General features: G+C 55.3%; 1 protein-coding gene across 3 annotated transcripts in view; it reads right to left on the reverse strand.

Annotated features, from left to right (window-relative positions):
- Positions 1–2,554: 2,554 nt before the first annotated feature.
- SDK1 (sidekick cell adhesion molecule 1) overlaps positions 2,555–23,337 on the reverse strand; it is an 879,729-nt gene continuing 858,946 nt past the window's right edge. For all 3 annotated transcript variants that reach the window (XM_053894114.1, XM_053894115.1, XM_053894113.1), the window contains 4 exons: positions 20,511–20,648; positions 17,639–17,759; positions 17,103–17,232; positions 2,555–4,956 (listed from right to left, as the gene is read on the reverse strand). In XM_053894114.1, the coding sequence (XP_053750089.1) occupies positions 4,705–4,956; positions 17,103–17,232; positions 17,639–17,759; positions 20,511–20,648 (641 nt within the window). In that variant the 3' untranslated portion in view covers positions 2,555–4,704. The remainder of the gene's footprint in view (positions 4,957–17,102; positions 17,233–17,638; positions 17,760–20,510; positions 20,649–23,337) is intronic.

A 23,337-nucleotide genomic window follows, 5' to 3' on the forward strand; every position in this document is an offset into this window, starting at 1 on the left:
ACGAGTCCGCTGTCTTCTTGTCAGCGCTGGAGGGGACGCCGGGGAGGATGAGGCCGCCCGCGTGCCCGCACACTCCCGCCAGGCTCTGGGCCGTGCCCACCAGCACCCGGCTCCTCCGAGGCTCTCCGTCCCGGGCTCCCAGGAAGGCTGGGGGAAGCAGACCCCTCCTGGAAGGCAGGGCGGTGGCTCAGGACCCCGGCTCTGCGGCCCCACAGCCGCCTAGGTTTGGACCGCCCCCTGCCCCTGTGCCAGCTGGCTACCCTGGGGCGGATGGCTTCACCTCTCTGGGCGTTTCCTCATCTACAAAACGGGAGCCCTGACTGTGCTTGCTGCACGTGGATTGACAATGTTGAAGGACACAGAACGTGCTTGGCAAACTGTATGGGTGCAGTAAAGGCAACTATCTGGGACACGGAGGCTGCGGTTTCTGAAAAGCGTGCAGGTTTCAATTTCGCATTTCTGGAGGGTGGAAAGGAGAACAAGGGAAATGTTCTTACCTCTGGCTTGTCCACGGCGGTGCTGGCTTCTGGAGCAAAAGGGCGAACTTGGGACCATAGGCCCCAGTTCTCCTGCGACCCGGACCCCCATCCTCCCTGCGGCCGGCAGCCCTGCCCCTCCCCCGCACAGGTCTTACTTGCCTGCGCGTGGGAACCGCCTGGGTAGCTTTCGAAACCAGAACCGCATGTCTGGGCCCAACCCCCAGAGATCCTGGCTTAGCTGATTTGGGTGTGACCGGAACACCGGGACTTGTACACATTCCCGGGGATTCTGAAACCCACCATGGCCGAGAACCCCTCTCTGAGGCTGGTGGGACGTGGGGAGGTGGGAAGCCAGGCCTCTCGGGGTGGGGGGGCCTGCACGGAGGGGAGATTCCTGCATTGCCGCCAACCCAGGCTACATTCCGTGGGGCGCAGTGTCTCCTCCGGGCTCTGTGGAGTCTGGCGGGGGCGGGGGGGCTGGGGCTGAGGAAGGCCACTGTTCACAGGATACGTGGCTACGTGGTGCCCCTGACGTGTCTCTCCCCGGGAGCGCTTAAGTCCCTGTGACGTCTGCATCTCGACAGGCGTGGGGCCTGGGATGGCTGTGCGTGTGGTTCAGGACCGCGCTGGGGCTGAGCCTCAGAGCCTAGTCTTTACAGGCCTAGAATTCAGGAGGCATTTCGTCAATACTTGAAGAAAATCACGAGCACATAAGGAACAAAATGATGTTTTTATTAAAAATCGTACCCATAGCACCTCTCTGTCATCCTACATTTTTTTTTTTTTTTTTTTTTTTCCAAATGAGATCTGGGATTCTGCACAACTCCAGAAAACATTGCCGGGAAAACTTCAGGACTGACCTAAGCTCTTGATAAACCGGAAGGCGACGCTGAGAGGAATGGAGAGGAGCCTCAGCAGACTAGCTCGGGTCACGGGTTGCTCCGGTGTTCCCGCCTTCCGGACCGGATCCAGGCTACTGGGATGCCGAGTTAAAGAGAGCCAGATTTGGATACGCGGGTGGATTGCTCATTGGGAGAACGACTACACCGTGTGCCGAGAATTCGTAAAAACTAGAGACCATGCTACGATCCATTACGCAAACACCATGCTTCAGTCCAGTCGTGGTCAAATACAAGCACAGCATCAAAAGAAGTTTACAGCGTGCGCGCGACCCTTCCTCCCCGCGGCCTGGACGGATTCCCTGGCCGAGGGCCTCTGCCATCACTTGCGGCGCAGGGGACGCGCCCCCACATTGCCCTATGTCATACTGTCCTCTGCTACGACGCTGAATCGAGTACGCCTTACAAGCACGGCGGTGAGTGAAACGGAAGGCAAGGCTGGGGCAGGACAGGGTTCGCTCTGGGCCAATTTATTCAGGAAGGGGTGCGTGAGGCCTTGCTGATGTGCTTAATGCCCGTTGGGTGCGGGGACCGCCCGCAGCCGCCCCCGCCGGTCACCTGCCTGGGAACCTGTGCCCTGGTGCCTGGGCGGAGAGGGCCAGCCCGTCCCGTCCCACCAGCTCCGACAGAGCTCGGCCCCGCCTGGCCGCTTTGCTGGCTCACCCTCACACGGGAAGGACAGCTCATCGCCCAACGACCTGCCCGGTGAGGGATGAGGGAGTGCGTGGGGGGGCTCAGCCACCGCTCACTGTAAGGCACCCGAATGACGTCACTACAGAAGAAGGCAAGATGAGGACATTTCATCTGGTCGTGGTTAGAGAAACGTTGCTTGTTCTGTTCTTAGGACGGAGATTAAAATCCAATCAATACCTATTCTCCTATGGTGTGGTGTCTGTTTTCCTCCCTACAAGGTGAGAGGCTGGGGACTGATGCTCGTGGACGCCCACACTGCCTGGGGAGGCTGAAACCTAACTGCGGACGCCCAGTCTGTTGCTTTGGTGCAGGTGTCTCTCATGGGCCAGGGCCCCCGAGGGACAGGGCGGGGGGCGGGGGGGGGGGGGCGCAGGTGCTAACAGTCCGTCAGCAGCCACGGTGCCAGCAGAGCCTCAGACAGACGATCCCATACACAAAAAGTTCAGTAAAAGCAGAGAAAAAGAAAGTACAGGAAATATAATGAACCTGAAAAAAAGCTTCATGTTGTCGCAAAAACCCCAAAGCAAAGAACACACCTCCAACCAAAGGGTCCTCATTCCGAGACGTGACAACACTTTCCCCCACATTTTAAAGCGAAGTCCGTATGGCTTAGAGCTCGAAGTGCACAGAAGGCAGTTTGTCCGTGTTCTCCACCAGGCGTCTGTCTTCCAAGAAGTTCAGCTTGCAGCCTGTCGCCTCGCGCGGGTTCCTGCCCCCTCGCCGGCCGTCCTGGGGCCGAGAGGACGGAGCCGGGCTTGGGGCCCCGAGGAGCGTCCTGTCCGGTGAACTGTTGGGGGTGATTCTCACGCACAAGTGGCTTTGGGCAGAGCATCTAGGATTTTTGGTTTAGAATAATTCTGCCTCCACTCAGAAAAAGAAGGCAGGAAGGAGAGAAGGAAGGGAGGGAAGGAAAAGGAGGGGGGAGAGAGAGAGAGAGAGAGAGAGAAGGAGAGAGAGAGGAACCTTTCCACACCGTCAACTGTTGGAAAACTGAAAAGGGGCTTTTCACCCAACACAAAACTCTCCTTGGCTTCCGGGGGCCACAGGCGGCCGCTGGGAAAGCAGAGGGCCTGACGGAAGCGTAGACGGACTAGAGCCGAGGAGATACCACACGCTCTATATGGGGCCACAGGACCGGCTCCCCTACCGTCAGGGCACTGGCAGGTCACAGGTCACCCCTGCTCCTTGGGGGTGTCGACAGGGTGGCTGTGCATTGTCACGGCCACCCTCCTGCTAGCGAGGTGGGGACGCGGGGCCCTCCAGGAGCTCTGGGCACCCGCTGGTTACACCTGGACCTCGGCTCTGGCCTGGGGGGTTGGCTGCCGGCTCCTCAGTCACCTCGGCCACCTTTTGGAAGAATAATGTGATGGCTGGAGCCACAGGTACACTTCGGGCTCTCGAAATTTCAAAGTAGTTCATGCTATTCTCACGTAGCTAAAAGATGAAAACTAAAGTAGCAAAGGGGGAAAAAATAGTTTCCAGAAAACCTGTTAAGGCTGAAAGCTGGGCTGGGCTGGGGGCAGGGACAGCAGCACTGGCGGTCAAGGCAGTGGGCAGCGGGCGGGACAAGGAGACTGGGGTGGGGGGGGGGGGCGCGCTCGCGGGAGGCCTGGCGGGGAGGAGGCAATTCGGGGCCCCACTTTCTCAGAGCTGTTTCGCTTTATTTGGAGACACCGACGCTTTCCGTCTTTCTCATGTACAAAGCTAAACAATTAATAAAAAGGCACCTGGAGACAGCAGAGACTCATTCATTTCATGTGACATAGTTTAAAAAAAGATAAAAAGATTTAAAAAATCCTCTGGTTAACAACGCACGCCTCTTACACCACAAGCAATTCTGAAAGCGCCGTCTTGCTCTCTCTGGGTTCGCGGGGTGGGCCGTGTGCTGCTCACGGGAAGGATACGCTCGAGAAGGGAGGGCCCGCGCGCACTCGCAGCCCTGGGGGTGGGTCCTGCTCTGCGCCGTTGGCTTCAGGCAAAGAAAGGAAGAGAAAAGCCCCGGGGATTTCACCACTGGAACGATGCAAGGTGCGACCGCTGAGCCGTCAGCCGGTCAGAGGACCCCCCCTCGGAATCTCTTGCCCCCTCGCCAGGAACCTGAAAGCCGATTCCTTGCCTACAAACTGCGGAGTGAGAATATTTCAGAGATGGATGGGGTCGGGCCGAGAAGCGCTCAGCCCAGGGCACACGCTTCGCTCCGCGGAGGCCAGGAGCGGGCGGGAGCAGGCTGGTTCTCCGGAGGCACAGGAGGTAGAGAAGAGGAAGGAGCGGCCTGGACGTGGGCGGACATCTCACTTGACCCCCGCTCCTCCCGCCCCCCTCCCCCCGCAGCCTCCCTACTTGGCGTGGGATGGAGACACCCAGGACTGGGGGGGGTCTGGGGTCCCCTCGCCACCGCACCACTGAAATACACCTTCTCGTAAAAAGAAAAGAAAACAAAGAAACCCGCTTCCTGCAGCGATGTTACAAAAAGCCGTTAAAAAAACCTTTCTAATTGAAATCTAGTGTTCACAAGTAGGTAAAATCATCACTTATCAGAATTCTTGTTTGAACAAAAGCTTGAGCTCAGTTACTGGAGTTGATTGTCTTAACAAAAGGAGGCTGGAAGGTGTGCGGAGGCCCCGCCGCGGCCGTCACACGAAGGAGGAGAAGCCGGTGAGCGGAGTCCGGGCGCCGGGGCCAGCGGGCGCGAACACGGCGCTTTGTGTGGTGACCACCGTGTGCAGGTGCGGCCCCGCCTCGCCGCCCGCCACCGCCTCGTACCTGTGCGGGGCGCGCCCGCCCGGGGCTCGCCGCTTCCACGAGTTGTAGTAGGTGGGGTCGCTCATGTAGTGGTTGACGAAGGAGTGCTGGGGGGGCGTGTCCTCAGATTCGGAGTCGGTGCCCTGGGGAGACAGCCAGGCGTGAGCGGGCCTCGGGCGGCAGCAGGTGCCGGGGAGGGGGTGGGCGTGGGGGAGGGCATGAGTGGTCATGGGGGAGGGGGAGGTCAGCCACAGAGGACGGTGGGCATGGGGGAGGGGACGGGGTGGCCGTGGGCGAGGGCAGGGGGCGGCCTTGGTGGGGCCCCGTGGCCACGGGAGAAGGGCAGCCACAGGGGGAGGGTGGCCACGGGCAGGGGGGCTGAGCTGGAAGCAAGGGGTGGCCAGGCGGCCACACCAGCGATAGGCACCCAAAGTGAGCTGGTTTGTGTCCACGGTGTCCCACCCTCTTCCCTTCTCCCGCCCCCCAGGCCACCCCACACTCCATCCGAGGTACGCCCCCCTCCCCCACCCGAGCTCAGCACCTCCACTGCCCTGCAACAGGGACCACGTGCTGTCCCAGCTGCCCGAGTCTGCGCCTGGCCCCTCAGTGTGTGTGAGCCCGTCCCAGGAGGGGTGTGCACTGCACTTCTGCCCCAGGACAGGTCTACACTTCATCCTCTGACCCAGAAGAGGTCTACACAGCCTCAAGGGGGTGCTCTGTGCCCTCCCAAGGCAGAGCTCCTGCGAGGGGGGTGGGGGTAAGAATGGTCCAGGGTCCTCGGCTTGCCCAGGACTACGGTGTAGGCTGCACTAGACCGAAGGGAGCCGGCCCTGAGCACACATGGAGGTGAGGACAGGGTGACCTCTGTGGGATACAAATGTCCGTGTGATGTCACATCCGTGCAGATCTCCGCGGGGAGGCTACCGAGGACAGGGGCCCTAGGGAGCCACGATGTCTACAGCGGCCGTCGACTCCTCCCTCCCCAGGCCCTGAGACCTGACCCCTCCGGCCACACACAAGAGCCAGCCTCGTTGATGGGTGAAGGCCAGGCTGAGGGGGTTTTCTTCCCGTCTTTATAAGAAAATAAATCAGCAGTTTCCACTGAGAACATTTAGTCCACATAGTTTCTATGTTCACGTTCTTAAAACAAAACCCTGTTTTGTGGTTTGGGGACTGACGTGAAGTCACTGAGGTGCCATTAACAGAGACAGTGAAGACCATTTTCCCAAGAGGGTGGAGGCTCCCACCTTCCTGCCCCAGAGGAACTTCGAGTACCCCGGGGGGCCCTGCCGCCTGCCCACAGGCTGGCCGGGTCGGCTGCTGGGCCCCACACGAGACACGCCCCCCACCACCCGCTTTTGAAAACACAGCGGGTTCCTCCCTGCACCACCGGGGACCTCGCAGAGGCCACTGACGCCTTGAAAACGCCAAATATGGGTCTACAGACATGCAGCCATCTAGTCTTTCAAGTTCAAGGCCAGGGCGGGAGCCTGCGGTTGGATAAAGCCTCTCCATTCCAAGGTGCCCTGCCTGGGCTCCGTCCCTGACATGGCCACACCCGCCCTTTTTTCTCTCTCCAGGAGGGTCTCAGGAGGCCCGGCTGGTATGAAGGTGTGGGACACCTCCAAATGCTGTCTCAGAATCAGCAGGGAAGTTTGGGGAGAGCACAGATTACTGGGTATGCTTCCTGACGGAGCGGGCCTGGGCTAGGGCTGGGGATTGTGTGTTTCTCAGAAGCTCTGGGAGGATTCCCATCAGTGGCCAGGCTGGAGTGAGGGCAGGACTCATTCGATGTGTCGGCTGTGTTGAGACTGAGGGAAGGCAGAGGGTCCCTTGGTGCTCTGTCACTGTCCCTCATCTGATGGGGAGCGAACGGCCCACGTCACGCTCCATCTGGGGACTGTGTCCTGTCAGCCGGTGAGAGCAGGTGGCACCTAGGCTGTGCAGAAGCCCCTTGTGGACATGGGGGGAGCCGGACTCCCAGGAGTTTCCAGACACCGACTCGAAAATCGGGCTCTCACTGGAACATTTACAGGAAAGTAATGGTAAGTCACAGATTTGGGACTTCTTGGGACCTGTGCGTTATGGCACAATCAGCTGTCGGCAGCTAAACACCTCTGTGGTTCCTCTGCTTTGTACGGAGTCAGAGCTCACATAAATGCAGGTCTGATGACTGTCCTCTCGCGACACAGCCCAAGATGCAGGGAACATTAGTTCCTCCATCACTGAGTGGTGAGGGTGACAACAGACCACAGACCTAAGAGCAGCTTCTTCTTAGTAGACGCGACTACATACAGATTAACCCCTGCAGAGTCCCTGAAACCGCATGGTGCCTTTTGTTCCTATTTTATGGATGAAGAAAGAAGCTCAGAGAGACGGGCCAGTTGCCCAGCATCCCAGGCGAGGTGGCAGCCGCGGGGGAGCCTTGCAGCCCTGGGGCCCCTGCTGGTGCGGAACCGGTTCTCTGCTCCGGGGTCTCCTTCGTGTCTGCTGACCCGACTCACAAACCCCCGCTCGTGATTCCAAAACCCTCCGTGCTCTGAAAATCAAAAGCGGTTTTTCTAGCTCACCTGGTGGCAAAGCCTGACCTACGTGGAGCTACTTTGGCAGCTATGAGCCTGAGCTGAACGGACGTGCAACTATTTAGTGTGGATACTCGCAGATTCTGCTGCAGAAATGCTAACGTGCTCGTAACGTAACGCGCCCTGCAGGGGATGCTACGTAACACACGATGTATATATCCCACCCCTGAGAAACGCCGAATTCTTAAACATATCTGGCCTGGAGGGCTGCAGGTGAAGAGACACGGCACGTGTACTTCTGGCGGCTAAGGTTCATCCTTCGTCTGTTTCCCAGAGGCCTCGAGGGGCTCCTGAGGCAAAGCTCTGTGTAAACCGAGACAGGCAGGAACGACAACAAGGGTCACCTGAAGGAAGCTGGCGGGATCCGTTATCGGTCCCTGAGTTGGGTCTGTCCCTTCTGCAGACACCATATCTTGGTTCCAAATTCCTGACTTAGGAGAAAAGAGCTCGTGCTGAGCTATGTCGGGGGTGTCGTCCTCTCGACAAAGTCACAGAACACTCAGGATTGAGGCTTCACGCACCGGGGTCAGAGGTCGTGGTCATCTGACGAGTGAATGTAAGATTCAAGGTTTTCTCCCTCTTCACCCTGTACCCTGCGGTGCTCGGGCCGCCCCGTCCCCCCTCCCCCGGCTGTGCGTGAGGAAAAACGTGAGCAAGGGCACTAGGTTCAGTCTCCTCGCTTTGTGTCTGACACTGGCCAGGGACAGGGCGGGGCCAGACCTAGCGCCGTATCACAGCCAAAGGAGGGCAGAAATGAAGAAAGCCTTTCTAGTAACACTTTGGGACACCTTTGAGCACAGCCGTATGAAAGGTTAGAAGGACACTTTGTGTGCTCGGTCTTCCGTCAGGTCTCCGCGTTGGGGGACGTCACCACACGCAGAAGTCACCCGTGCTGGCGGTTCCACTTTGGCAGACCTGTCGGGCACCCAGGTGGTGACCCTTCGGGCACCTCTCCCTCTTCTTGACACCCCTGTCCGCCCCTCCTCCTGCAGCTGTTTGGGGCGTCGAGAAGCCGGGCTCCCAGTGGCCAAGTGGCACTGGGTGGGAGGGGGAGGGGTGGCAGTCTGGTCTAGAAGGCACTCCCGAGTACTTGCAGGAGGCAGCCTTTCTACGGGCACGTCCAACCTTGCTCAGGTATGAATGCCTCCCGTGTCCCACCCCGGCGTGCTCACACGGTTTCACTGGACATGTGTTCAGCTGTTACATCATTCCGTATTTTCCCGGCCACGGACCTAAAGGTCCTATAGCATGGAGAGAGGGCTCGGTGACATGCGGGTACTAAGAAGAGGCCCGGGGGGGCTGTCTGGCTCACAGTGATGTCCCAGGTCTGGGCTTGGACCTTCCCGAAGGAACCTCAGGAAGTGAGCCTTCTCTGCCTTTCCTTGTCACATGGGCTGAATGGCTCCTCCCCGCCTTAAACAGTGATTGGCTAGTGGGTATACATGTGACTTAACCTGAGCCAATCAGAATCCTCTCTGGGACTCTTTGTGCTGCACAGGAAGAGCCCCGCCCTTTAGGTGGCTACGAGCCCTGAGCGGGCAGGGCCCACAAACCCAGCCAAGAGCTGCTGGGAGAGGTTAAGACCATCCTGCAGAGAGACAGGAAAGGCAGGTGCCCAAGAGCGGACGGTCACATGACACACAGGCCAGGCTTCTTGGAGCCTGCTCAGCCGTCCCCATTACCTCCACCAGAGAGCAGTGACTTAAATGTCATCCTCCCCCCTGCTGCCTGCTCTGTTTATTGTTTATATGACATTATTATTTTTTAATGGGGATGTATCTTAGTGGGTTACAATTACTGACGAAAAGGCAATGCTGCAGGGTCTCCTGTTTTTTTTTTTTAAGTTTCCTGTGTGATCCGAAGTAGCGATGTGTGTTGGTTTCCCCGGAAACCACAGAAGGACAGCAGGTGATTGGATGTGGTGGCAGTTTCTAAAGGTGCACAGATGCCTGGCAAGAAGCTAAGAAAGATAATCTCAGCACTCTTGGTGTTATATTTTCAAGATGAAAGAGTCAAATAATATTAGGGAATTAATTAGGTACGGGGGGGTTGGTCTAGGTTGGAGCGGGAGAGATTTTGAGAACTGTTTCTTGGGGTCTTGAAAACAATTTTTATAATGCGACTTGAACAGCAGTCCTGCGTGAAAGACAAAGCCTCTCCTCCCTCACCAGAGAAAGACAAAGGGCCACGGCTCATGCCATGAGACACTGACGGCCTAAGTCACAGTGGCTCTCGTCAGGTTCTTGTGCTCCCATGATCCCATTCACAGAATTTCCACTTCAAGCGCTGTTTCTGAAAATGGTTAAAAACATCCTGGGGAGAAAAGGACGGCATCGCTGTTTTTGTGGTGAAATATTAGCTTCGCAGAAGACCTCTTCCAGCAAAGATCGCATAGGGTTTCTGTCTCCTTACTTCCCCGGGCTCTGGAGAGGAGGGGGGGCCGGGAGGAAGGGCATTACCCTCCTCACTCCTGAGCCACATTGCATCAAACCGTTGACTAAGTCCAGGGCCAAGAACGTGTCTTACTTTCCACTCCTGACATCTCAGTGTACAATGTTTTTAAACCCAGACGCTGCCTCTGGTAGGGAGGATCAGTATCTGAAATCTGAATGCACGGGGCTCCTGGGGGGCTCAGTCGGTTAAGCATCCGACTTCCGCTCAGGTCACGATCTCACGGTTCATGGGTTCAAGCCCCGCGTCGGGCTCTGCGCTGACAGCTCAGAGCCCGGAACTTGCTTTGGATTCTGTGTCTCCCTCTCTCTGTCCCTCCCCAGCTCATTCTCTCTCTGTCTCTGTCAAAAATAAATAAACTTAAAAACAAAAACTGAAATCTAAACGCAAGTGCAAGTCACTTATTAGGTGGTCCTCTTTGAAACAGGTGCTAAGCGTATGTTCTGCTGCCCCACCCTGGGTCTCTTCTCTCTGGGACCCTTGCTCATCTCTCTGAGGGCTCTGTCTGCAGTTGGGTAATTTGCCTCTATTCCTGCGAACTTGGGGTTAAGGGGCCAGGCCAGAAATCATCACCATCTTTAGGAACCTTGGCCCATGCTTCTCCCCTCTGAATATCAGAACCATCCACTACAAAGGCAAAAGGTGCTTCCAGAATGGCCGGTGAGGAGCCAGCAGATTGCCTTCCAAGAGAGACAATGATTTAACTGGAGAAAGTTATTTTATAAACAGGCCTCTAAAGTCGCTGGGAATCGTGGCCGGGACAGAGAGCAAATGGAGGAAAATTTACTCCACCAAGAACAGCAAGAGTCTGAGGCACTCGAGCCGTGACCTGCATCACCCCCCGCCTCTGACCCCCAGCTCCTTGTGACAGCAGCTCGGCAGGTATGGTCGAGAGAACCGGGTTCCCTTCCCTCACCCTGTCTTTACCCCTAGGCCGGACGGTCTATGCCACTTGTGGCAGGTTGGGAAAACTGAGCCCCAACGGCCCCTGCCTCAGCTAGCTTGTAGGGAAGAAGTTTTATACCAGAGGGGCAAGCCCAGAAGATCGGGGACTGTCGTCTCCACCCAGTGCCCTACCTGCACGGCAGGTGTGTCCCTATGGGCGAAGAGGGCCACTGTCCCCACCCCCAGCTTTGGTGCTGTGACACAGAAGTCCTGCACAGTGGGGAGAGGCAGTCCATTAGAACAGAGAGATCCCGACTCTCCTAAAGGGAATGGCTTTGTTTGGAACAAAGCAGGCCTGAGGGCACTGCCGAAAACAGTGGGATCCTTCCGCATAAGAAATTAAGAGGAAGCTGGTAGTTCTGTGATTGTAACAAGTGAAGCAATAAACCAGCCAGAAGTTTAACAGAGAGAACCACGGACAGAGACAGCTAAGGAGAGCCTCCTTGGGGTCAGAGCAAAATTCAGATTGATAACATCCTGTTACTGCAGGAGGGCTGCCCCTTAACTGGAGCAAAGCTATAGCGTAATATATAGCCCAGGGCATCGTGAAAAATAATCGAGCTAGCAAGTGGTAAAGGTTAAGAGCTGGGTGTGATACCAATACCAACAGACCATCCAGAATCTTAATAGGGGGTGAGAAAAAGAGACAAAGAGAGCCTGGCTGGGACCATCGTCATCCCTGGTATTCAGGGGTCCTGAATGTGTTCCTAAGACTGCACTTCTCAGGAGCGTGGCATAAGAGAATCCACCCCTGGGGGAGACAGTCTTCCACGGAACTAGTCCAGCCAGCCCACTAAACACGCAAACAACGAGAATGATCCTCGGGGTAGAGGATATCAGTATTCACAGTTGGCACAATACATTAACAAAAATAAACCGGTTTCAGAAAAACAGGACAGTGTGTTCCACACCTGCAGCAAAAAGCAGGCAGCGTCTGAGGAGACTCGAGTGTTGGCAAACAAAGATTTTGAAAGCAGCTATTACAATCTAGTCACAGAACTAAAGGAAGCTAAGTTTAAAGAATGGAAGATGATAATACTCTGCCAAGTAGAACATATCAATAGAGAAATTATTTTAAAAGAACCAAATAAGAAGTTTTGGCATTGAAAAATACAATGGCCAAAATAAACAATTCATTGGAGGCGCCCGACGGTACGCTGGGTCTGGCAGAACAAAGAGTCAGGCCACGGGGACGTATCAACAGAGATTATGCAATCTGGAAAACAGAAGAAAAAGCATGAACACACATGAAGAAGAAGAACAATAATGAAAGAAAAGAGCACCTGATATATGCAGGACAATGCTGAGCACACCCACACACGAGATGGTCATGAGAGCACCAGGACGAGAGCAGAAAGACAGAAGAAGAAAACACAGGGGAAGAAATGGCTTACGACTTCCCAGATTTGCTCAGAAGCATTCATTTACACGCAGAAAATCTCCATAAACACCAAGTAAGTCCACACCCAGACACCTCACCGTCAAAAATACAAAGAAATTCTTCAAATCATGGACAAGGGAACTCAAATAATGGTAAGAGCTGGCTTCTGATCAGAAAAGAAAAAGATGGGGGACAGAAGGCAATGGGGAAGTGTATTCAAAGTGTTGAATAAAAACTGCTAACCAAGGATCTTCTATTTAGCAGAACTGCTTTCAAAAATGAAGGTGAAATAAAGGCATCCCTAGGTAAGCAGAGGCAGGAAAATTCATCACTATCCAACCTGCCTTACAAGAGATACTACAGGAAGACTGTCAGGTTGAAAGCAGGTGACATAAGCAGAAATGTAAAAGAAAAGGCAATGACCAAGATGATCACACATGGGTAATTACGGAAGATAGCATCTTTCTTCTCTTACCTAAATTAAAAAGCAATTGCATACAATGATATGTATATAATTGTATTGTTGGGCCTATGATGTACAGAAATGTGACATATTTTTTTATTAAATTTTTTTTAATGTTTATTTATTTTTGAGACAGAGTGTGAGTGGGGGACGGGCAGAGAGAGAGAGGAAGATAGGGAATCGTACACAGTCTCCAGGCTCCGAGTTGTCAGGACAGAGCCCGACCTGGGACTTGAACTCATGAACGGCGAGATCACGACCTGAGCCGAAGTCAGGCGCTTAACTGACTGAGCCACACAGATGCCTCAGAAATGTGACATATTTAACAAACAGAACAAAGGAAGCAGCTGAGTGAAGAAATGACGCCCAATGGTAACTTGAATCTGCTGGAAGAAATGAACAAATAGTATACAAGAAGGGTAAAATGGTAAACTCCAGATATATATTTGCTCTCCTTTCTCATCTCGACTTCCTTAAAAGATGTAGAGTTCTGTAAAGTAGTAACTATAAAAATGCATCCTTGAGTTTGTAACATTATGGATTTACAGACATCATGTATAATAATAAATGACAGCACAGAAAGGGGAGGAGGCCAGAGAGCTATATAGGAATAAAGTTTTTATACATCACTGAGATTTAGCATAAATCTTAAGTAAATGTTGATACTAGAGCAATCACTAACAAAAATAACTGAAAAAATAGAGTAAAAGCAAAAACAAGAGAATTAAAGTGGTACACTGGAAAACTTTCACTTAAAAAAGAAGAAAGTAAGCAGGAAAGAAAGAGGAATAAAGACATGAGACATATAAAAGGCAAATATCAAAACAGCAGATGTAAAGTCTACCTTAGCGGTCATTATATTAAATGTGAATGGATTAAACAATCTATTCAAAAGGCAGAGATTGGCCGAAAGAAAAACCACTCCGGTTCTATGCTACCTTTAAGAGATACATTCTAGATTCAAAGATACAAATAGGTTGAAAGTACAAGAGTGGAAATAACATACTATGGAAATAACATACAATGACCAAAAGAGACCTGGGGTGGCTGACTAGTATCAGACAAAATAATCGTGAAGGCAAAATTGTTACTAGGGACAAAAAGGGCCATGCTATTCTGATGAAGGGGCCAATCCATCTACAAGACGGAACTATTATAAACATACATCTAAAACAGAGCCCCTGAAACACACGAAATTAAACTGGCTGAATTGGAGCGAGAAATCGAGAGTTCAACAATAGTAGTTGGAGACTTGAGTACATGAATGGACGGCAGAAGATCAGGAATCCAGGTGACTGCCACAACACTGTAAATCAGCCAGCCCTAACAGACACATCCAGACCATTCCACACAACTGCAGAATAACACTTTGTTTTTTCAAGTGGATATGGAACATTGTTCTGGCACAGACCATGAAACAAGACTCAATAAATTTAAAAGGATTGAAAATATACAAAGCATGTTCCCAGACCACAATGGAATAAAATTAAAAAAAAAAATCAATAACAGAAGGTTATTTGGGAAAGTCACAAATATGAGAAAATTAAAAAGACACTCCTAAATAACCAACGTTCCAAATGAGTGAATTGTGTGGTATGTGAATTATATCTCAATCAGGCTGTTTAATAAATGCGGTTCACAGCAAACTCTCCCATCTGAGCTGGTGCTTCCAAGATGACGGAAGTCCCCAGGTCCCTCTGTTGGGACCCTGTGAATATCTGGTGCTTACACATCTCCCAAATCCATAAGGTTCACAGATAGGACCCAGCAAGATTAGAAAGCTAATAACTCTAGAAAAAAGATGGGCCTCACTGTGTCTACCCGAGGACCCAGGAGCAGACAGGACACCGGCACAGGAGTTCTCGGTGGACTCCATGGGACCTCAGCTAGAGATGACCGTCAGAGCTTCCTGGGGGCCTGGACCCCAGATCCTAGGAGAAATTCTGCATGTACATAGAGCGTCCACACCTCTCGTCAACTTCCTGATAGAGCCCTTGACCCAAAAAGCATTAGGAACCATGAGAGGCATCTGTGGGAATTATAAAAGGAATCCCTTCCTCCTGGCACAGGGCTTGCCAAGAGGAAGGCAGGCCCCTCGCGCACTCAGCCACAGCCGTGGAGCTGGGACGGCTCAGTTCTGGATGTCGGGTCTGCTGGGAGGGACAGCACTGGGAGTCTGGCTCAGGTCTGCCGCTCAAGCTCACCCCACCAGCATGTGTGCAGGGAAGACGTAAAAACTTCTGTAAGCTTCAGCTTTGTCCTCTATTATATGAGGATCACGGCTACCTCCCCGCAGGACTTAGTGTGAAATCTACGTCCCTCTCTCCTACGCCTGCCCTCCTCTCCCACTCCCCCCATCAGCTCCTTCCCTTCCTCCTTCCTCCACCTCTGGACGTGTGTGTTTGTATGTAGGTATACGGGCGTGTGCACGTGTGCATACGACTAGTTCGGTGCCTGTATACGTTTACTAACTGTCTGTAAAAACAAGCTGAATTGGCATCTCCAAACATTCCACAGGCACGAGAGGACAAACAGACTGCTGCCCCTCTACCCATTTTGAGAACGCTCTCATGAACAGAGTTCAGAATTTGTGCCTCCAACTCTGGCCGCTCTCGACATGGCCCCTGCCCCCAGGGGTCAAGAGGGGCCGGTGGAGGCCAGGGCCTGGCTGAGCTCTGGATGACCTCAGACTTAGTCTTGCTGGCTGGCCAGCGAGGAGAATCGCCCTACCTCATGGGACTGGTGTGAGCATTGAGAGAGCACGCCTGGGCGCCTGGTGGCTCAGTCGGTTAAGCGTCCGACGTCGGCTCAGGTCACGATCTCACTGCTCGTGGGTTCGAGCCCCACGTCGGGCTCTGTGCTGACAGCTCGGAGCCCGGAGCCTGCTTCGGATTCTGTGTCTGTCTCTCTGCCCCTCCCCTGCTCGCACTCTGCCTCTCTCTCTCTCTCAAATATAAATAAAACATTAAAAAAAAACCAAATAAAAAATGGAAGAGCGTGCTTGGACCATAGTGGTGCAAGCAGTGCCTGAACCCTGTTGGACCGTTGTTCACTCCACCCGCAGGGCGTGCTGGCGAGAACTGAGGACAGACGCCCAGCACAGGCCATGCGAATGCATCTCGAAGTTGCTGGCACACGCAGTGCCTGCCGCAAGGCCGTCGTACCCCTTCCCAACGTGCTGCTTTTGGCGCAAGCAGCTAGAGAAAGCTAGACAAAAGCTGCTGTTTCCTTCTCACAAAAAGCCAGGTCACTTCTGCAGCATTTCACTTGAGAGCCCTTGACTTCAGACAAATGCAACATCGGCTGCTGCTTGCTGTTTGCACCGTGCCCAAGGCAACGGCACAGACGGGGCGCCCGGCGTCCTCTGTAAACAGGAAACTCGAAGCAGAGCGGACCCGGTGTCACCTCGACAGCCACCTGCCGTCTGTCTCGCTTGGAGCTCACATACTAACCACAACTTCAAAGAAGCCATTTTATTGAGCCTCGGGGTTTGATAAGGCCTGAATTCGGGTCCAAATGAAGGTGGGACTTATTTTAGATTAAATATTGATTTAGAGTACGGATGTCAAGAGGTAGGGCAGGCGTACGTGTCTAGCAAACGGCTTGGTGATTTTCCTCCCTCTCAACACCGGGCACGTCTGAAATAAAGACGTTTAGGACTGATAGGGACCCACCCCTCAAACTGTCACTTCGGCTGGCTTTGCTCCTTAGGGTCAGACGCTGTCAGACCCTGAGGCAGCACGCTTGTGGGGAAAGGCACTTCCCGGGGGGCAGGGAAGGCTGACCCCTCCTGCAGTCTCCCATGGCTGCCTCCTCTCCGGATGACGCCCTCCCCGGCCTGCTCCCCGAGGGAGGCCTCGCACCGTGTGTTCAGCTGCACACGGTGAGCACTCAGACACACAGGAGGCCTCGCAGATGCAGGCCCACGGGTCTCGGGTGGGGGTCACGTCCGCGAGGGCAAGACCCCCCTGGTCCATCTGCTCAGTGAGGACAGAGACAAGCCTCAGGTCAGGGCTCACCAGACCCTGTAACTGTCCCTGAACGGCGGTGGCTCAATCCCGCTTCAGCACAAAGCAGGGCGGGTGGGAGGGGAAGGGGCTGCCGGGCGCGGGGTCCCAGGTTCTGTGGGTTTTGGGGGCCTAGGCCGTCTGCCACTCCAGCCGGGGTCTAGAGGCCAGGTTCTACGGTCACCACCAGAGAACACAGTTTATTTACGGAAGCCAAACGGAAAATCAAGTGGCTTCGGGACCGGAAGCCACTTTGGGCAAGGTGCTGATGTGAGAGCTGGCCCGGGGGCAGTGACCTCTGGGTCTGAAGGAGCCCCAGCATGTAGTTTCCTCATCGGCCAAAGGGACTCATTTGCCCCTGGCCCTGCTGCCCCTCAACTCCGCAGGGACCAGAGGGGCAGCACCTTGGGAAGTCAGAGGGCTCGGCACAGAGGCGGGGACAGAGGCCGCGGGCACTGACCTCAGATTCCGAAGCGTCCACAGACTTCTCCTTGAGGTTTGTGCTCTCGGTCAGCACGGCGCTGTTGTATTTGTTGCAGATGTCCTCGTCTGAGTAGTGCAGCCCGCCGGGGCTGGGCCGGGGTGGGGACCTAGGACAGGACGCCGTCCACGGGACAGACACGGGCTCAGATACCTGGGCCGTGGCTACCTCCCCGGGGCCCTCCTGACCCGCCCTCTGGCCGCTGCCCTGTTGGGATGGGCGGACGTTCATTCCAGTGGCACCCGTCTGCCCGAGAAGCAGGGACTCCCTAATGCTCAGCCAGCCTGCGGGCGCTCGGCCTCCCGAGACCACGCCCCTCCGCGCCCGAGACGGGCCTTCTTTTTGCATCTCTGGAACGGGAGGGTGGATGCCCCGGGCCCCCTGCCGTGTGCGCCCCCCGAGACTCAACGCGGCCCTGTTGGGTTGTGGCGGGTGCCCGTGGGCACGGCGACATGCCCGCGGCCAGACCGTTGGGCAGACGTGGCCCAGGTAGGTCACGGGCGCTGCGTCCCTACCTGGTCCCGTTCTTCTTTGAGAAGGTGTTCTTGACGTTGAGGTGGCGGCTGTTGAGCTCCAAGGCGGCAAACCCTCCGTTGTCCAGGGTCACGGTCTCCTCCACGTTGGAGATGTTCTTCCCTAGAGCCGGGACGGGAGGACGGGTTCACGTGCTGCGGTCAAGGGCTCGCTGCGGGTCTGCGGGCCGCACAGGTGCTCGGCCTACAGGTGTGCGCAGTGTTCCCGCTGGAAGCGGGGCCCAGAGCCCGGCCAGACCCGCCTGGGCGCGCAGGGTGGGCGGAGGCTCGCCGGGGAGCCGGCAGCGTATTAATCGCAGCGCTCGGAGCACTGTGGTGTTCGCTTTGTCTGACAACAAAACACCAGGCTTCCTATCAGAATTGACAGAGGAGCCCTCAGGATGCATCAGCGTTTTTTTTTTTTAAGTTGAGAATTAAGTATTTTATACATTTCAAAATGACGACCTCATGACCACCTAATAAAACAGTAAGTGGAAAGTAGATTTGCAGGGGGTGACAGTCCAGGGGACACGGGGTCTTTCTGGGGTGGTGAAGATGTTCTAGAACCGGCTGTGCTGACGTCCGCACGTATCTGTCAACACGCGAGAAGCCACTCAAAACAATAGGTTTACAAATACACGTGAAAATGTGTTCTAAACTATGTCGGCAGATGAAACGAATAACCGTGAGCTTGGGAGAAACCACAAGAGACGCCGAGAGTCCCGTGTCTTCCTGTCCTCAAGGCTGTCTGTCCCCTTCCCCCAGAGTCCTCCTGGCCCACCGTCCCCTTCTTTCAGCTCACAGCCCAAGCGTCACAGGACCAGAGAGCATCTTCCAGACCACCCGAGACAGCGACCGTCCTTCCCCCTCCCCCTCTTCCTCCTCCTCCTTCTCCTCTTCCTCTCCCAGAGATGCGTAGAGCTCCCCCCACGATGCTCATCCCAGCAGCGCTATTTTTCACCTGCTTGAGTGTTCCTTACTGCCCACCTCCCATCTCTCCTGGCCAGACCACAGCCCTTGGAGGCAGGGACCCCACCTGTTTTTCTCCCGCTGTCCTCGCCTCCAGGACAGGGGCCACTTCCAGCTTTGTTAAAACCCCACGGCACCCTCTCTGCTTTGAACCAGCGCCCGTCCCCCCTTCCCGAGGGGCCGGAATGCTCTAGGTGCACGCAACAGGAAAAGCCGGCAGGACAGAGACCTGCAGATCCTGGGTCATTCGCTGGCCAGTAGGGGGCTGACGGATGAGTGGGTGGGCAGGTAAAAAGCAGTATCGGAAAGGAAATCCAATGAGGGTGGTGTGTGAGGGAGGCTGTCGGGCTGGAACGGTGAAGGTTTAGGGTCTGCGTGTCTCCCGGCAGGAAGGCAGACATTCGAGTAGACACGTATTTTTTATTTTTTTTCTAGGCTTCAATTATGATGTTAAATTAATACTCCAGGGTGAGGCTGAGTATCAGAAGCTTGGGTCAGGTCTGGCTTTTCGGGGCTGTTTTCCAGATGCAGAAGGAGAGTGAAAAGCGGGGAGATTTTCTGTGTGCCAGACACAGGATTCTGGAATAGCATTAACTCAATAAAATGACATGCCATTCATACATAGTAAATCCCATAGGAATAAAATCTGATTTACGAACACTTGTTAGAAGTGAATTTATACAGAAAAAAATAAACCCTTTTTGGAGGGATGAATTGCTTAACGCCAGGAAAGCAAACGGTGAGGGGCCTGGTTGTGTTAACCCGTTAGGCGCAGGGATGGATGGAACTGGGAGGCTGAGGCTGGGGAAGCCGCTCAGCCCAGCCCCTCGTCCCTGAGGGCTCACGGGGCCGGCTCCTTTGCAGGAGGACCCCCACCAGGGAGCCGGCCTCCTGGGGAGCAAAGGCGGAGGAGCGGTGGGAATGGCTCCAGCTATGGGGCCTGTCCTGCCGCCCAGGTGACCCCAGGGAGCTGGTCACGTTCTCGGCCAAGCTACAGCTGTGATGGAACAGACAGCCGTGGTTGTGCCAAGAAGGGGTCTCCTAGGTTATTAGGAGAACTGAAGAAAAACCGAGAAGAATAAATGCATAAAGTGTACTTATCTGACACGTCCAGTGACTCATTTGCTACATGTATAACTGCCATGGGCATAGACATACAGAGCCCCATGAACCCCAAGGGGCTCCCTCACTGACCTTCTCTGTTTATACTTCTCTCCCAACAGGCAACCGCTATTCTGTCTTCTAGAAACTCCCACTCATTTTGGTGGTTCCGGACCTTCCTATAAATGGAGTCCAGCTTTGCCCCGTGTTCGTTTGTCCATTTCTCTGATGGGGCGATCCACTCAGCAACAGACACTTACTGAGAACCTTCTGTGTGCCAGGAGCTCATACTGGGGAGGCAGTGGTGAGCCGGGCGCCAGAGGGCGCGGAGCTGGGACGTGGGGTTTAAGGTGAGGTACAACTCAACCGCTGTCTGGCTGAACCCCGCACCTTGTTTCCATCGGCGGCTCCCTGAGCTCACCGATGCTCCGGAGACGTGCCCAGCACTGCGTTCCCGTGACACTGAATAGTCTGGTGATTCATCTGGTCAACGCTTCTGGCTAACGCGTTATAGATCACGTTCAAAAATACCGCTGCATCTGGGAAATGGTGCTCATGGGGAAAACAGACGCAGGGAGGCCAAAATGACCCAAGCGACGGACAGGACACACAGCTCATTTGCGGGCAGAGCCAGGGCCAGAGTCCCGGCCGCCGAGCTCTAGGACGCCTGCGCGCTGCACCCAGCCGCCTCCCGAAGGAAATCCGCTGCGCCTGTCTTATCACCCGCAAAGGGGATGCTGGCCCCACAGACCCTGGAGAGATGGGAGAAAACAGTGGCGGGGGGAGAGGGGGGCAGACGCCTCACCTGTGCCGCAGTTCTTGTATCTCTTGTTCTGCCCGTGTAAGACCAGAGCAAACACCACCAGCAGCAGGACGATCAGGCTGGACAGCGCCATCACCAGGAGGAACCACCACTCCCCGTAGAACGGGGTCTCCACTTGCGCTGAGGGGCACACCAACACAGTCACACGCGATGGAGACTCCTGCCTCCTGTCCGGGAACAGGTGGCGGGGCTCCGTGCAGGGTGGGGGCGGGGAGGGAGGAGGCGACGAGCCCCGAGTCAGGGGGAGGACGGAACCACGGGCTGGCGTGGGTTCCAGCTTCCCAGACCCAGGCTCGGGCGTGACGGGCTCTGCGGCCGCTGCTCCTTCCCTGTGGGAACCGGGCTCGGGGCCCCCGTGGCACCCACGCTGCCCTTTCCCGGAGCTCACCCTGCCCTTGAGCATCTATACCATCCTTCGCGCTACTTCCTGTGACCTCCACATCCACCTGCCCGCGGATGTCGTCCGGGGTAAAGACAGGAAGGATCGGAGTGCCTGGATGCCCTCCCCTCTTCTAGGGCCCAGGCTTCCCTCCCGGATGGCCCCGCGGTCCCCTTACCCTCTCCACCACGGCCACCACCCACCCCTGCCCGCCACAGCCTCTTCTCAGGGGGCTTCTCCTCTACTGGACTCACCCCAATCCACTCCCTACGCTGTCACCAGAGACATCTCGCTCAGATGGAAACAAACCGTCCCTTCCTAAAAGCCTTCGGTGCCCCACGTTAGCCACGGGGCACAGTCCAAGCCTGGGGAGCCCCGTGGTCTGACTCCTGCTCACTCCCGGTGCTAGATCCCATCCACACCTGCACAGAAGCCTCCCCGCTGGCCTGTTCTGCCACACCAGGGCTCCCCAAGGGCCGCGGTTGTAGTTTATTTATTTTGCGCCTGCAGCAAAACTGAGCAGAACTGGCCCATCTTTCCATATGTTTTTTGAGGCACCGAACAGAAAAGTTCATTTAGAAGTTGCTTTGAAGAAGGATACCCTTCTTGATCATGTTTTATTCTGTTTACTAAGAACAGAACAATGGGAACTGTTTCTTGTAGGTGCCGGATGGCCTCGGGGTCCTCCCCGGAGAGCTGGTTCGGAGGGAACAGGAAGCCTATTACGGGTGAGGCCAAGGTCCACCTTCCAGCCACCGAAATCCACAACAAACACATCTACCTTGTGTTAAATCTCTCACTGGGCAGGTGAAAAATGTGTGCGCGCTGGGGTTGAGAAAGGGGGATTGACTTTGGATAATGTAACAGCACAGGGGTTCTGGGGAGCTGGCAGCATTTGGAGTCCAGACACCGGAAGTGGTTTTCAGGCTGCACGTTAGGGCCCCCACGTAATGAGCCAACAAACCCCAGCCGACCGCCCAGCGGAAGAGGCCCAGGTGGGCCTGGAAAGGAAAGGCCTCGGTGCCCGCAAGATTCTCCCCCGGGGCAGATCTGCGGTCGGCCCCGAGGCAGAGCCGGGCAGGTGCCCGCCTGCTGGCTGGTCTGAAGGGTGAAGGGAGCCGAGCACAGTCCTGCCGGCAGCCACGGTGGGCGAGGGGGTGCGGGGGGTTTCAGAGAAACAGCACGGTCACAGACCCCATGAACAGCAGGGTAGGAGCGCTCTGTTCTCCTGTAGGAACCAGCTTTTGCCATCGGCCGTGTGTGTGTGTGTGTGTGTGTGTGTGTGTGTGTGTGTGTGACCAGAGTCTCCACAGGTGAACCAAGAGAGGCTTGAATTGGGGAACTGGAGTGACAGTGTCCAGGGATTCCTTATTCTAGTCTCTCTTTTTGGGGACGTATTAAATTTTTCACGAGGAAAATGAAGGAAATGAGAAAAATTTGGTGTGTTAAAGTCTAATTTGTTAAACAAGCCGGCGGTGTGCCATGTCTCCTCCAGGCAGACCCCCTCACGGGCCACCGGGACTTGGGGGGCCCGAGTGCACCCACGGACACTATCCTTGTCCAACAGCAAGTCCAAAGGCAAAACAGGAGAGGTGTTTTCAGTGACACAAGAGAGTCAGTAGCTTAAACAGACCTACGTGCAGGGGAAGTGAAACACGTTTCTCTTACTGTAGGGACGCCCGTCTGGGTCTCTGGCCTTGCCGGTGACCCTGCCTGCAGGGGACGGCCAACTTCTTTTCTGAATCGCCCTCACCTGGCTCCCTACTATCCCTCCAGAGCGGGCTCCCAACTTGGGCTGCCTGGGACAGGGGAGGGGGGGGGATCCGCTGTGGAGCCCCTGGGGGGGGGGCGTTCTCCAAGCAACCCCCAGTAACCCTGGGGCTGAAGGCAGCTCCCCCCCCCCCCACCTGCCGTCTGAGACTTTGTGCTACCTCCTTCTCCTGTGCCCTCCCCACTGTGAACCCTTCACCACCCAGACCCCCTCTTCTGAGAAGCCCTTTCTGACTCCTGGCGGTCACTTTCTCCCCATCTGTCACACCCCCGGCCACATGGCTGCTGACGGTGGCTAGTCTGTCCAGCTCTGGGAAAGAAACCTCACCTCTCCCACCCAGAGTGGAGCCGGGGCCTCACCCTACAGGGTGGCGACCAGCACGGGCTCACGTCCCCGAGGCCCCCCATCAGACACAACCTATGTCTGGCGCTAAGACACTCCCCAGGGGCATCTGCTGGGGTGATTTTTGCATTTTAGGCATCACACAAGCCTGCACCGTAAGGAGCCTGCAGCTCATGGGAGGGCTCAGGGTGGCCTTCACCCCCGAGGGCACTGCTCACCCCAAGTGGACTGCTCTGACTTCTGCACAAGCCTCTGATTAGGGAAAAGTAAGGATTGCTCAAGCGGAACATGGTAAGGGCAGTCGGGGGGCCTGGTGG

Source organism: Panthera pardus, unplaced genomic scaffold, assembly GCF_024362965.1.
Source record: "Panthera pardus isolate Hobbes unplaced genomic scaffold, ASM2436296v1 HiC_scaffold_4, whole genome shotgun sequence".
In the NCBI taxonomy this organism is placed as follows: Eukaryota; Metazoa; Chordata; class Mammalia; order Carnivora; family Felidae; genus Panthera; species Panthera pardus.